The 15602-nt window shown below is 38.9% G+C and overlaps 1 protein-coding gene across 3 annotated transcripts in view; it reads left to right on the forward strand.

The window, feature by feature from the left end:
* nek1.S (NIMA-related kinase 1 S homeolog) overlaps nucleotides 1–2541 on the forward strand; it is a 64953-nt gene extending 62412 nt beyond the window's left edge. For all 3 annotated transcript variants that reach the window (XM_018243209.2, XM_018243210.2, XM_018243213.2), the window contains one exon: nucleotides 635–2541. In XM_018243209.2, coding sequence (XP_018098698.1) covers nucleotides 635–648 — 14 coding nt within the window. In that variant the 3' untranslated portion in view covers nucleotides 649–2541. The remainder of the gene's footprint in view (nucleotides 1–634) is intronic.
* The last annotated feature ends 13061 nt before the right edge of the window (nucleotides 2542–15602 follow it).

Here is a 15602-nt window from a genome sequence, read left to right on the forward strand (position 1 = left end):
CTAAACTGGATGACTATGTAGGACATGGAGTCGATCGCCTTACCTGCCTGCAGTCCATTAGCATCACTTTTGAACCTAGAACTGAAAATCCTTCTTGACCACAAGTATGGCGCATCAGTCATCCATTATCCTTTACAGCCTTTGCCTTAACATCAGGCTGGTGACAAGATTCACAGAGGCCCTTCTGTCTTCTCTCAAGGACCATGGGGGAAAGTTTCCAAAAATTCCAGACACTATGGTAGTGTAGCAGCAAGTGTACATCAAAATGAGCAAATTTCAGATAAAACATTAGCTGCTTGCCAGGAATTTTCAATGTTGGCCTATCAGGTGCTTTAATGCTGTGCTTTTGCTGCTAAAGCACTCAGACAACCCATTGTGCCATCACCCTAACACAAACCTCTACTGCACAGGTTTCTTTTTAGAAATAAAACTTTATCTGAGGTTGGTTTAGTGGATGATGAAGCTGATTTTATCTCCCTATATTTTAATAGGATATTGATGATAATTGATCTGGGTCCAGCCACCATTGCTTGTCAGAGGTGCAGCAGAAGAGCAAATTCCAATAAGTGATATTTGTTGTTTTTATGCACAGTCTTTTTCTGATACTTTTCTTTTTCCCCTCTTTCTCCCACAGATAATGATGAATAAACCCAACTCAGGAATCTCACATACCCTACATGCTGCTTTAAACAGAATTCGGCTCCATGATGATACTCGGGTTTACTGACTTTATATGGACAGTTGATGAGAAGATATGTTTGCAGTCTGCATGTCTAGGGGAAATATCCTTTAAATATCCTAGTGTTTCTGTTCATTTTGGTTGCATTATGCTATAAATAGCAAGTTAATAAAATACTTCCTGTAGCATTTTGATTGTTTCTAAACTAAAATGAATAGTTAGCAAGCCTTATATAATAACTTGACAAGTTTGCCGCAGTGCATTAAAGGGCCACTACATCCTTTGCAGAGAAATACTTAAAGGAATAGTTCAGTATAAAAATATAAACTAGGTAAATAGGCTGTGCAAAATAAAAAATATTTCTGATATAATTAGTTAGTCAAATATGTAATGTATAAAGGCTGGAGTGACTGGATGTGTAACATTACATTTTTGGCTTACTGACTATATTAGAAACATTTTCTAGTTTGCACATCCTATCTATTTACCCAGTTTTTATTTTGACACTGAACTGTTCTTTAAGCTTGTAAAGTATTAACATAGGAACAAAAACATTAAGCAGGCACTTGTAAAATCCCACATAAACAGGCCTTGCTCAGCATTTTTGTTCCTGATCCATCACCTCTTGCTGAAGTTCTGGTGCAAGATTCAACTGCAAACTCTTCTCTCTCTCTCAGGCAGAATATATAAGAAGATGACATTTTATTATACAGCAGTTAACTTCTTTCCTCCTACAGCTATACTGGTCAGTATAACAAATACCAAAAGCTTTAACTGTTTTAAGTTAAAATAACAAGCAGAACACGTTTCCAGTACCTTTTTTAATGGACTCATGTTGAACTCATACATATTTTGCCCCATAAACTTATTTGATGTGCACGCTGAGCTAGACTTAACAGCATGAAGATTTCTTAGGTTTAATGTGATTGTGGTTCAGTACTGCTTTTCACCTGTTGTCGGCAGCAAATCACCTGCATAGGCAGCCACAGAACAGTGTCTAATGATTATCTGTTGGTGGAATACTAATGAATTTCATGCGGGAACAATAGAAAGGGGAATCATACATCAATGACATTATTTGCCACTTTTTATTCTACTGATCCCCTGGATTCCATCAACACCAGTAAACAGGCTGTAGAACTGCATCATATACATATATATATGTTTAGAAATGAAAGAACCTGGTGGATAAGACAAGGGATGGGGCTAAGGAAGCATACCTCTCCTGCACTCACATATAATTATAGAAATAAAGAGAAAGAGGTTTCTAAGTACATAATAAGAAATAACTTCATGAAGAAATATATTTTGCCTTTGCTTTGCAATAATGTTTATTTGCTGATGTCAGGAACAAAGATGGGGGAGGCTCAACCAAACTGCTTTCCATGTTTGTGCAACTTGATCTAGTCTTATTTGTATTCTTTCTCTCAACTTTATTTTTTTTATTTCTCCCAGTCTAATATTCTTCTTACATTCCATTATCTCTACAGAACAGCTCAGCCTGCATTCAGCTGTCTTTCTTCCCACAGAATAGCTCCCCACCCTCACTGTCACTTTAGCTGATGCCATTGAATTGCACTACTGCTTTATGCCCTGTGTTCATTCCCAGCCCCTCTTCAGTATTCAAGGTGTATGTTACAATCACAATCCGCCTGTTACACCAGGTCTAACGTCATACCCACGCTGCTTTAAATCCTATAAGAGTAGAGCTTTTGGAAATGTACGTTTTTATAGAACAGAATTACTTAGGCTTATGTTACAAAGCTGAAAGTAAAAGGTTTAACTATTTAAGAATCTTGTAAAATGAGTTGATGAAAATGATTTCTAACATTTCAAAATAAAGGCATCATTTTGTTATGTAATCTGGGTTTGAAGTGTCTGCCTGTTCATCCTAACTTTATTGGTGTTTACATGCTGTAAGTACAAGTATGGGACCTGTTATCCAGAATGCTCGGGACCTGGGGTTTTCCGGATAAGGGATCTCTCAATATTTGGATCTTCATACTATAAAATCATGTAAACATTAAATGAACCCAATAGGCTGGTGTTGCTTCCAATAAGGATTCATTATATCTTAGTGGGAGTACAAGGTACTGTTTTATTATTACAGAGAAAAGGGAATTCATTTTTAAAAATGTGGATTATTTGGATAAAATGGAGTCTATGGGACACAGCCTTTTTGTAATTCTGAGCTTACTGGATAACGGGTTTCCGGATAATGGATCCCATACCTTTATCAGTAACAAACAGTAGGGCAACATTGCCCAAAATGCATTTGTTCCTCTATGTAACCTATAATCGGTTTTCTTACAGCCTGATATTCAAACCTCCACTTAGTAAGTGATGCACAAGCCATGGCTACTAATACCACAGACAGTCACCAGAGGAAACAGGTGAACATATTCCTTCGTACTCATTCAGGCTTATTCATCCTTGTGATAAAGGTCTCATTTACATTCCTGTGTGGCTGGGGTTTTTGTAAGCGTTTCACTGCACGGGTACACAGGAGGCAATTAGCCACATTATTGTTTATGGGGACAATACTGAAACAACTGCACAGGAACCCAGCCCTATTCTTCCCTATGGGGACTGTAAAGAGGGGAGATAGATCAAGCCCCATATACATAATTCTGTGCAGTTGAGGAGCTTACCCCATTTTTTTGTATCCTCCTGCTCATCAAACAACCTGTCAAAGGGTGGTTTGTGACCCTAAAATGTTGATGCACAGGTGGTTACAGTAAATGGGGTAAGCTCCCCATTATAACTGTATAACTGTGCAGAATTGCATATGTGACTCCATTCCATCTTTTAATCCACGGTGAGGACCTTGCCGGTCATACAGGGGAACAGCAATATGTTATATACAATAACTTTAAAACTATATTGGGCTGTAAAGATGGGGCCACACAGGAAAACAGGAGTTAACTTGCTGTATTCTCCATTATTGGGATTTTATTGACACTACTGTGTTGAAAATCTAAGCTCAAGAATAAAGGTGCATGTTTAGTTTTATCTGTATCAGTCTGTTAACCAATACGTTTCCATGCAGTGGCCAATAGATATCTGGCCAAATATCTCTAGGGAATGAGGTCAAGTAGGACCCAAAACTACGAGCAGATAAACTGCCCACTTGCACTGAAGAGACCAAATCAGCAGCTTAAAGCTAATGCCACACGGTGCTGTTTCATGTCCCACGATACAGCGTTTCTACTCTTGAGCATCTGTATCTGGAGCCAATGCATCAGGTTGGTGCAGACGCACAGAACGGATTTACATTTAACAAGGTAAAGTCTTACAATTGTGTTCAGAATAATAGCAGTCTGACATCACTAACCTTATCAAACACTGTTTTTTTGTAGAAATTATATTTCTACATGGCAAATAATTTACTAGTAGGTATAGTAGAGTAATGGAAATTCAACAGTCATGACATGCATGCTGCTGATTCTGTGTGATTGAATCATTAATTGAGGCTTGGTTATAGTGCATTTCTCTCTGAAAATCGGAGTAAAATGGGTTGTTCCAGACATTGTTCAGGAGATCAGCGCACTTTGATTAAACAGTTAATTGGAGAGTGGAAAACATATAAAGAAGTGCAGCAAATGATAGGCTGCTCAGCTAAAATGATCTCAAATGCTTTAAAATCACAACCAAAACCTGAAAAAACTAGGAAGAAAACTGAAAACTACCATTTGAACGGATAGAAGAATAGCCAAAATGGCAAAGACTCAGCCAATGATCAGATCCAGGAAGAGAAAAGTTACCTGTGATACTGTTACAATTAGAAGACGCCTATATGAAGCCAAACTATCGGCAAGAAGCCTTAGCAAAGTCCCATTGATGAAAAAAAGACATGCTGAAGAGCTTACAATTTGCCAAAGAACACATTTTGACTGGCCTAAAGAGAAATGGCACAACATTTTTTGGACTGATGAAGGCAAGATTGTTCTTTTTAGGTCTAGGGGCCATAGACAGTTTTTTAGACGACCCCCAAACACTGAATTCAAATCACAGTACAGTGTGAAGACAGTGAATCATGGTGGTGCAAACATCAAGATACATCTTGGTTCCAGACCAACAAGATTGACATTATGGAGTGACCAGCCCAATCCCCAGACCTTAATCCAATAGAAAACTTGTGGAGTGACATCAAAAATGCTGTTTCTGAAGCAAATCCGAGAAATGCAGAAGAATTGTGGAATGTAACACACATTTGATACATTTTTCTTCATGTTTTGATTGGGATTAGAATGTGCAGTGTTCCCAATGCATTTGTGTGTATGGAAATAAAAGCTATTATAAGGATTTTGACATTTACCGGTATTCACTTTTTAAAACACACTGCTGTTATTCTGAACACAACTATTTCTATATACATGGCATTCAATCTGCTTCATTTTATAAGTGAATAACCATGAGATCATAAAATATGGATGTCGGTTCACACAGTGTAGCTGTTTGGTATTTATTGTAACTGCAAATAAGATTTAACATTTTAAACATACACATTTGTGGTGTGTAGACAATCGAATAAAAGAAAAATCTGCATTGGAATGCATAAAATCCTTATGGAGAAGTTTTTCTCTCCATTTTTCTAAGCCATCCATGTGCTGTTTTCCATGGGCACATTTCCCAGGCAGGTTGTGCAGAGTCCTCTGATCTCACTGCCATAAATGAAAGGTCTAACATCTCAAGAAGAATGAATATTTGATAGCAAGGGTGTCTGTTCTGTCAAGGCCTTGTGCTGATGTTGTAGTTGAGCAAGGAAATTGATATGATGTAAGCCTTTAATTATTAACGAATTACCTGGATATGGCTGCATTATATTAAATAGACAAGGCTGTGACTAAGCTGATAGAGAGCTTTCAAGCTGCCCAACTAAACTACTTCCATGTGATATTATTGCTGGTCTCCTGGGACTCTTGCTTGCTAATGCTACATTAATCTCATCCTATTTATAATGCATTGCATGTTATAAACTTTTTCCCATCCTTTTCTTGTCTCGTGAGGCACAGGACTTTAATGAAATGTGCAGAGAGAAGCATGGTGTTTCCAGTGGGCATTTTAAAGGAACATTAAGATGAGTCAGTGAATATTTCTAGTGAATACGGAGGCTGAGCATCAGACATTGCTTGCGTTGGTGAGATTGGACACATTAGGGTGACCAACTGGGAGAATTGTTGCCCGCGTTTTTTAAAATTGAGTTTCGGCGACAAGTCTTTCATTTTGTCTTGCCATAGAAAAAAATGTAAATTGCCAGCTACTACACACACACACAATGCTATTGGAAATCGCCTGTAGTCCCAAAACGCACAGAGACCCTGTTTGGAACGATTTATCAGAAATAACATGGCTATTCAGAAGCCGTGAAAATCTGCGCTAGCAAAACACACAAGGAGATTAGTAGCCGCGATGGTATTTATAATCTTATGTGTGTGGCATGTCGTAAGTACATAAGAATGTATGGACGGAATTTCTATGGTGGCAATTTTGCATTCTTTGTTCCAGTGAGCACACGCTCACTCATATTTCACATACGAAGATACACACAATATGGGTGCCTCAATACGCCACAGAAAATGCCTTTTTTAAAGCATTTCTTTGACACAAGTTAATTGATCTTGTTGAAGAAAGTCCAGCCCGTGTGGGCGGAGAAAGCACGTTGGTGCACTACGGGATGCAAATCGCTCGAAAACCAAAGTTGCCTGAAATCTTTGCTTGCAAAAGACCTTGTCGCTGAAACTTGCTTTTTAGAAATTGTGTGTCACTACCCTTAGAGTGCATACTGGAAAACTCAAATGCAACTTTACTAAGGATCAATGAAAATGAGTGCCATGCTGGTTTGTGCAGTCTAAGGGAATACTGTCATGGAAAAAAAAAATTTCCAAAACACATCAGCTAATAGTGCTGCTCCAGCAGAATTCTGCTCTGAAATCCATTTTTCAAAAGAGCAAACATATTTTTTCAATATTTAAATTTGAAATCTGACATGAGGCTAGACACATTGTCAATTTTCCAGCTGCCCTCAGTCATGTGACTTGTGCTCTGATAAACTTCAATCACTCTTTACTGCTGTACTGCAAATTGGAGTGATATCACTCCCCCCCATCAGCCTAACAACAGAACAATGGGAAGGTAACCAGATAACAGCTCCCTAACACAAGATAACAGCTCCCCAGTAGATCTAAGAACAGCACTCAATAGTAAAATCCAGGTCCCACTGCGACACATTCAGTTACATTGATTAGGAGAAACAACAGCCTGCCAGAAAGCAGTTCCATCCTAAAGTGCTGGCTCTTTCTGAAAGCACATGACCAGGCAAAATGACCTGAGATGGCTGCCACATACCAGTATTACAACTAACAAAATTACACTTGCTCGTTCAGGAATTACATTTTATATTGTAGAGAGAATTATTTACGGGTGTAAACAGTGGAATTTAGAAATAAAAACGACATAATAAAAATCATTACAGAATGCCTTTAAGTGGCTGTAAAGGTAATATGTCGGGTGATAATAAGTCCAGAAATTCACACCTAAACAAGTTTTAATGAATGCATACACATATGGTTTATGGGATGTCCTGCTTGGATATATTTGTGCATTTGGAACTCAAGTGTGACTTTGAATCAGTATTGTATTTAAATATTTGGGGCCCCCGTGAGCCATCACCCAAAGGTTCACCAACCCAGCCACTTAGGGTTCACACACCCTTTCACCTCATTGCTTCCTCCACCACCTTATTACATACCTCTTCTGGCCGCCGATCTCCATGCACCACTTTATGTGAACAACAAATAGAAAAAATATTTAGCTCCATGTTCTGAATCGTTTTTCTAAATCCATGGATTATTAACAAAATGTTAATTAGTATAAATTGCTTCATATCACGGAACAATAGTTTATAACAATATAAAGTGTTGCAAGTTTTCTGAACCTCTGTAAAGTCTCCTAGAATTCCATCAGGCACGTTGCGGGTCTGCCTATAAATGTCAGCTCTTTGAAGATGGATTTGTGTCAAATCCTGGAAGATTAACTGCACCTCAGTAATTACAAAAATACATCAGTGTACCTTTGTGTCATGAAATTGCAGGTACTGTACATGCTTTGAAAAAGTTCTAAGAAGTAAAACCTGTTCCAAAGAAGCCCGCGGGAGTCTGCTGCCTTCCTGATGGAGCTTTCTGAGGCTAAGAGAAATCTAACATGTCTGGAAACTGAAAATCAATGTTGCACTCCTGACGAGGGAAAGATAATGCCAAGACCTGAGATGGGAGAAAATTAGGCTTTAGCTTTTCTCTGTAGGTTTTTTCCCTGAAACAAATGTTACAGTTTTCCATCTGATTATGATTACAATAATAATTTATTAATAACAAATATGCAAAATACAAATTGGGCTACTAATTTAAAGCCCAGGCGGAGTTTGAAAGTACAAACTAACCAATGTACGGATTTGGGCTACTTTTTGGACCTTTCGCTGGTTCGTACTTTGGAAACCAGCCAAAGTTTTTCTTGCCATAATGTGCCAAGCCTGCTTCTCCCAATGCATGTTGGGTGATTTAGTTTTTGTTTAACACTTTGCCAACTGCCAAGTTTAATGCCAAGTTTAATGTAAGTTTAATGTAAGTTTAATGTAAGACTACAATACCCAGCATGCAATGGACTTGTGTAGAATTCAGGAGTTACCAGATTTTGGGCTCTGTACCCCAGTCTCCCGTCCTAAAGCATTCTCGCATTTTCTGGTGACTTTCAGACCATTGTGGGGCAAAAATCTGCTGGCAACCAAAATGTCTAGAGGTTGTCACGTTTTACCAATATTTATTTAAATTTTATATGCAGAGCCGGGCCAACCCGGCCAGGCCCCTAGGCAACCTGGCGGGCCACAACGCCAGCTCAGTGCGTGCAAAACTGCTCATGCGTAAAACTGGGCTCCAGTGCGCATGCTCAAAGCTTCGCTCCAGCGCGCATGCGTGAAATTGCGTGCGCGCATGCACAGAAGCGAAAGATACACGAAAATATACACGCGGCAGTCTGGGAGAGACGGGACCGGACACGGGGTAGGCGACAGAACAGGTATGTGCCTGGCGCCCCACCAGCTTTGCGCCCTAGGCACGTGCCTACTCTGCCTACCCCTAGTTCCGGACCTGTTTATATGTATTTATGGGGCCCCTAAATCTCCTGGGCCCCCCCTCTGTAATTATGCCCCTGATGATGGGAGATAACCATTTTGCTTCATGGAAAAAATTGCAAAACAGTGAAAATTTGAAAAAGGCGTATTTTCACATATACTCGTTTCTTTTTTTAGACTTTTTTCACTGCATATATTGTGCTATTTTTGGGCTACTTTTGAAGTGCCTCTTGGCTAGTTTTGGTTTGTTTATGTAGTTGACTTTGGCTGGTTTTGAAATATAGAACTGAAAAACGGGCAGCACTGCAGAGAACAAGCAGCCTGAGAACAGCGTTAGGCAGCGGATGAGGTACAGTACGTGCCTGGCGCCCCCCTGCCATGGCACCCTAGGCTTGTGCCTCTTTTGCCTACCCCTAGTCCCGGCCCTGTTTATCTTTAGCCACATTGCAAAGTGCAGACTGTATGGATGTGACTATTTTCTTTGTCAGACTGCCAGTCCATGCTATGCCTTTTTTCCTCACCTACTTTCTCAGCCTGTCACTTGTTTGCCATTATAGCTCAGTCATTGTTTTGTGGCAGATATATTTGGTGCAATTGGGGCTGGGGAAGCCTTCTAGAATATGACCTAGTATGCACATATATATTGAACAAATATACATTGAACCAATTTCTGAAACCTCTGTAAAATTACATGTCTAAGGATCCCTGCACCAATGGTCCCATCCCATCCCAGTTTGTCCAAGGCACTTTCCATTTTACTCCCTATGGGCTGCAAACAAGACCTGAATATGAGGGTGATCCAAAACCTGCACATTTCTATTTACACTTTTGACTTCTATTTACAGGGGGAATATCTTTGCAAAATGTCTAAATGTTATTCTTTCTATATAACAGATCCAATACATGTGGTTGCAAGTGACCTTGATGATTTAGGGGCAGATTTATCAAAATGTGAGATTACAGCTCACCACAGAAAATCTCACCTACTTTTTATTTATTCCTCTGTGATTTGTAGAAGTGTGTTCCAATCGTGAACTGAACTCTAACTTTCACCCATTGGTGGATGTGCTTTTAAAAATCCCAGAGAAATTAATCCTTTTTCTTTCTGCGGTGAACTATAATTTCACATTTATAAATCTGCCCCTTTAAGGGATTCTGTCATGGGTTTTCAAAACACATCACTGATGTGTTTTCAAAACACATCAGTTAATAGTGCTTCTCCAGCAGAATTCTGCACTGAAATCCATTTCTCAAAAGAGCAAACAGATTTTTTTATATTCAATTTTGAAATCTGACATGGGGCTAGACATTTTGTCAATTTCCCAGCTGCCCCTGGTCATGTGACTTGTGCCTGCACTTTAGGAGAGAAATGCTTTCTGGCAGGCTGCTGTTTTTCCTTCTCAATGTAATTGAAGGAGTCTCAGTGGGACATGGGTTTTTACTATTGAGTGTTGTTCTTAGATCTACCAGGCAGCTGTTATCTTGTGTTAGGGAGCTGTTATCTGGTTACCTTCCCATTGTTCTTTTGTTTGGCTGATGGGGGGGAAAAGGGGGGGGGGGTGATATCACTCCAACTTGCAGTACAGCAGTAAAGAGTGATTGAAGTTTATCAGAGCACAAGTCACATGACATGGGGCAGCTGGGAAATTGACAATATGTCTAGCCTCATGTCAGATTTCAAAATTGAATATAAAAAAATCTGTTTGCTCTTTTGAGAAATGGATTTCAGTGTAGAATTCTGCTGGAGCAGCACTATTAACTTATTCATTTTGAAAAAAATGTTTTCCCATGACAGTATCTCTTTAAGGGATATGACACACGGAGCTACTTGTTGTGGCTACAAAATGCCAAAAATACCCTGCCATAGACAATACAGAAAATTGCCTCTGCTAAAATGCATGTCGTGCCTACTAGTAGCTCCTGTCATTGTGCTAATGGTTGATAATCATTGGCCAAACAGTAGAATGTTTTTAATGAATAAAGAGACATTGATGAGCTACATTGGCTCTTGTGGTCATGATCTAATATTTATATATTTATAAAGATGTTTACAGTGTCCCACAATCCATGAGATATTTCAAGAGAATCACGTTTGAGCCTGTAAACCAATTTCCTGGAATCTGCAAGGGTGAGATCAGATCAAGGTTTACATTTTTTTTGGATTACTGTACATGGTGCATTTTGCCTAAATATCTGAGCTGGTGAAGAAGCACTGAAAGTTTCCCTGCTGTTTCTCATTGTATTGTGAACAACCTGATAATACATTGTAGAGCAGTGATCCCCAACCAGTGGCTCGTGAGTAACATGTTGCTCACCGACACCTTGGATGTTACTTCCAGTGGCCTCAAAGCAGATACTAATTTTTGAATTCCTGGTTTGGAAGCAGATTTTGGTTGTATAAAAACCAGGTGCACTACCAAACAGTCCACATAGGGGCTACCAAATGTTTTAGAACAGTACATTGCAGTTAAGAAGACACATTGATGGTGCTTTTGGACAAAATATACCTAGTATATTCAGCCCTGATGCACAAGGAGATTAGTCAACCCATGATTGTTCTCCTCTAGCACTGCGTTCGGGTATCTTATTTCCTCCAAATGTTTTCCCACTGGCTATAATGTAAATTGCCAGTGGGAAAACATATGAGTTGCTTTAGCTTTCTGAATTTGCCTCATTGGTTTGTTTGCTTTGTATCAGGAGATTCTTCTTATCACTAATGCTTTTCTGCATACATATATTTTTTATACTACTTTCTAATGCTATCATGTATATACTAACATCATGCAATGTATGGCAGTAGCAGACAGTGATTTCTCTTTAATAACATCTCTTGCCTTACCCATAGCAGTGCTGTAATATATCTAAACCTGTCTTTGTCTGCTGGTCAAAGTGATCCCTTGGCATCACTTTTTCTAGCTCAATTCATCAGTCACCCTCCAAACAAAGTAAAAATCAGGAAATAAATGATGATGGGATAAGGTTTTGCCATTCATAGAGTTCAGTGCGGAAACCTTCTCTGAGATAAATTAACTAGAAATAATCTGCTAGCAAACTGCAAGCAAAGCGTCTCCCCAAGATGCATGTTTTGGGTGACATATTTAAATAACCAGACAGTTCATGACTGGGAAATGCAATAGGGGCACAGGGTTGTTAGATTTTCCTTGGATAACAGAGCTATAGAACTAATTGCCATTGGCCAATGGAAGGGATTATTACCTAAAATGCAGACGTCTGCAAAATACTGGACTTCTAGATAACAAGTAGTCATTCTAAGGCTCTGCAAACTGTATTACGTTTTTAGGCTGGTGGCACACTGGGGGATTAGTCTCCAAGTGATAAATCTTCGCTGCTGCGGGGCGACTAATCTCCCCGAAATGCATTCCCACCAGCAAGAATCCCCAGTAGAATGGCATTCATGTCGCTTCATTTTCTAAAATTGCCCGAAGTTTCCCTGTGAGGATGACTTCAGAAAATGAAGTGCTACAATGCCATCCCACTGACGATTCACATTCTGAATCTGAAAACTGCTCTATTTATGAGGTTGGATGTACTGCAGCAGATGCCAATGGGTCTATTTATTAATCAGCAATGCCCCCCCCACCAAAAAAAAGAAAAACCCTTAATGGGTCTATTTGTTACGCAGTGATTTCCAGCTGGAGACCCTAATTGGCCTAATTATTAAGCAGTTATTTCCTGCTGTGTATTCACTTCATCTAACTTTACCGTTGTTATCATTGTGGAATAATTTAGATAATAATTTCCCAGGAACATCTGAGTAGTGGGGTGTTTTCTGAACAAAGATTTTTAGTGAAGCAGTATTCAGTTGTATGGGATTAAATCAAATGTGAAAAACTGGCTGTGCAAAATTTTGGGAACCCTTGTAATTTTGCTAATTTGAATGCATGTAACTGCTCAATACTGATTACTGGCAACACCAAATTGGTTGGATTAGCTTGTTAAGCCTTGAACTTCATAGGCAGGTGTGTCCAATCATGAGAAAAGGTATTTAAGGTGGCCAATTGCAAGTTGTGCTTCTGTTTGACTCTCCTCTGAAGAGTGACGGCATGGGATCCTCAAAGCAACTCTCAAAAGATCTGAAAACAATGTTTGCTCCGTATCATGGTTTAGGTTAGGGGAAGGCTACAAAAAGCTATCTCAGAGGTTTAAACTGTCAGTTTCAACTGTAAGGAATGTAATCAGGAAATGGAAGGCCACAGGCACAGTTGCTGTAAAACCCAGCCCTGACAGGCCAAGAAAAATACAGGATCGGCATATGCGGAGGATTGTGAGAATGGCTGAAGTTATGCAGGGGTTGGATATTCCAACAAGACAATGACCCTAAACACACTTAGAAATCTACAAAGGCATTTATGCAGAGGGAGAAGTACTGGAATGGCTGTCTCAGTCCCACGACTTGAATAACATGGAAAATTTATGGGATGATTTGAAGCAGACTGTCCATGCTCAGCAGCCATCAAATTTAACTAAACTGGAGAGATTTTGTATAGACAAATGGTCAAAAATACCTCGATCCAGAATCCAGACACTCCTCAAAGGCTATCGGAGGCATCTAGAGGCCGTTACATTTGCAAAAGGAGGCTTAACTAAGTATTGATATAATATCTCTGTTGAGGTGCCCACATTTATGCACCTGTCTAATTTTGTTATGAGGCATATTGCATATTTTCTGGTAGTACAATAAACTTTATGTCACTGCTGAAATATTACTCTTTCCATAAGGCATGTTATATATTAAAAGGAAGTTGCTGCTTTGAAAGCTCAGCCAATGATAAACAAAACCACAAAGAATTAAGAGGGGTTCCCAAACTTTTTCATATGACTGTATCTGGCTTTAAAAGGATGACTTTAAAACTCTGTGTGCCTCCTATGGAAAATTCAATATTCATGACTGAAACCTCTCTAAAGTCCAGTTTAGTTATATTTCCTTACTGGTTACATTATTATTATTATTATTATTATTAACTGGCAGCCTACAGAATTAGTATTTGCCTTGCTCTGGTGGTTCACCTTTAAGTTAACTTTAAGTATGTTATAGAATGGCCAGTTCTTAGCAACTTTTCAATTGGCCTTCATTTTTTCTTTTTTAGAGTTTTTGAATTATTTGCCTTCTGCTTCTGCCTCTTTCCAGCTTTGAAATGGGGGTCACATGTATTGTAATTGCTACTTTTTATTACTTATTACTTTCTATTCAGGCCTCTCCTATTCATATTCCAGTCTCTTACTCATGGCAATGCATGGTTACTAGCTTAATTTGGACCCTAGCAACCAGATCGCTGAACTTGCAAATTGGAGAGCTGCTGAATAAAAATCTATATAATTCTGTATAAGAATCAGGTCCTACAGTTACAGAGATGTCCTGGACAGTTCTGGTTTAGCCAAGTTAAATGTTATTGCTGAATAAAACAGGTGCTTTGTGCTACATCCATACATATCTGATTTTATCCTGACGATGGCAAAAACAAAATTGGACAGAAATGTAACTCTTGAGAAATGTCATCTGATCCAGCTGCATCCCAAAGCTATTCTGATTGCATTCATTCCTAGTGATGTACATAGGGGTTTTTTTTTATATTCCAGCCGCTTTATTGGAATGATTTTTCATGGTAAATGACATTAATCCGTCGCAGTTATAGAGGATGTAATCATAGTAAATGGAATATTTTGCTCTCATCCTCGGCATGATAAATAGGCAGATATTGCTTAAAGATGATCTGTTGGTACTGATTCAGAGATATAGAAGTTAAGTTGCCCAAGTGCAGTTACCCGTTGGCAACCAGTCAGGTATATGCTTTCATTCTGCAGCTGGTAGTAAAAGGTTCATAAGTAATTGCAAATTGGTTGCATCTTCTAGTAAAACATATAGGCAGATTAATTGGCTCCTGATAATAATTGGCCCTAGTATGTGTGAATGTGATAAGAACCTTAGACCCTGGGGCAGGGACAATCTCGGTGCTGCAGAATATTTGGCACTGTAAAAATAATAATAATAATCAAATAAAATCAGCCCCACTGTTTAACTGCATCTTTATGCAATTGGGAAGGTTAATTCGATTATTGTGCAATAGTCTCTCTCTATTAGAATCCTTCATCGTCTTCTGGAAATGGACATTCCGCGCAAATTGCATTTTCCCTTGTATAGATACGGAACCTGTTATCCAGAATGCTCGGGGCCTGGGGTTTTCTTGATAATGGATCTTTCCATAATTTGGATCTTCATACCTTAAGTCTACTAGAAAATCATGTAAACATTAAATAAACCCAAAAGGCTGGTTTTGCTTCAATAAGGATTCTTTATATCTTAGATCAAGTATAATGTATTATTTTATTAATACAGTGAAAAGGGAAATCATTTTTTAAAAATTTGGATTATTTGGAAGAAATGAAGGACAGCCTTTCAGTAATTTGGTGCTTTTTGGATGACAGATTTCTGGATAAACGGTCCCATAACTGTAATGCAAGTCCATCAAGTTCATAAAGTTTATTAGTTGACCCAGAATTAAAAAAAACCCAGTCACAAGTTGTCTCCAGGTTGTCTCTATGTATCTAATGTATCGGAAGTCCAGCAGTTGCAGGGAAAGAACTCCCCTACTTTATAGCTCTCACCTTTTCTTCATGGGGTGTCCTTGCATCTTCATATATGATCTACTAATAAGATATCTGGGGGTTTATTGTATGGGCCCCTTCTACATTTATACATTAACACTATATCCCCTTTAAGCTCCTCTTATTCTTCTTGCCTGACCTTTCTTCATAACTGACCTTGTCTATATATGTGTA

Source organism: Xenopus laevis, chromosome 1S (assembly GCF_017654675.1).
Source record: "Xenopus laevis strain J_2021 chromosome 1S, Xenopus_laevis_v10.1, whole genome shotgun sequence".
NCBI lineage: Eukaryota > Metazoa > Chordata > Amphibia > Anura > Pipidae > Xenopus > Xenopus laevis.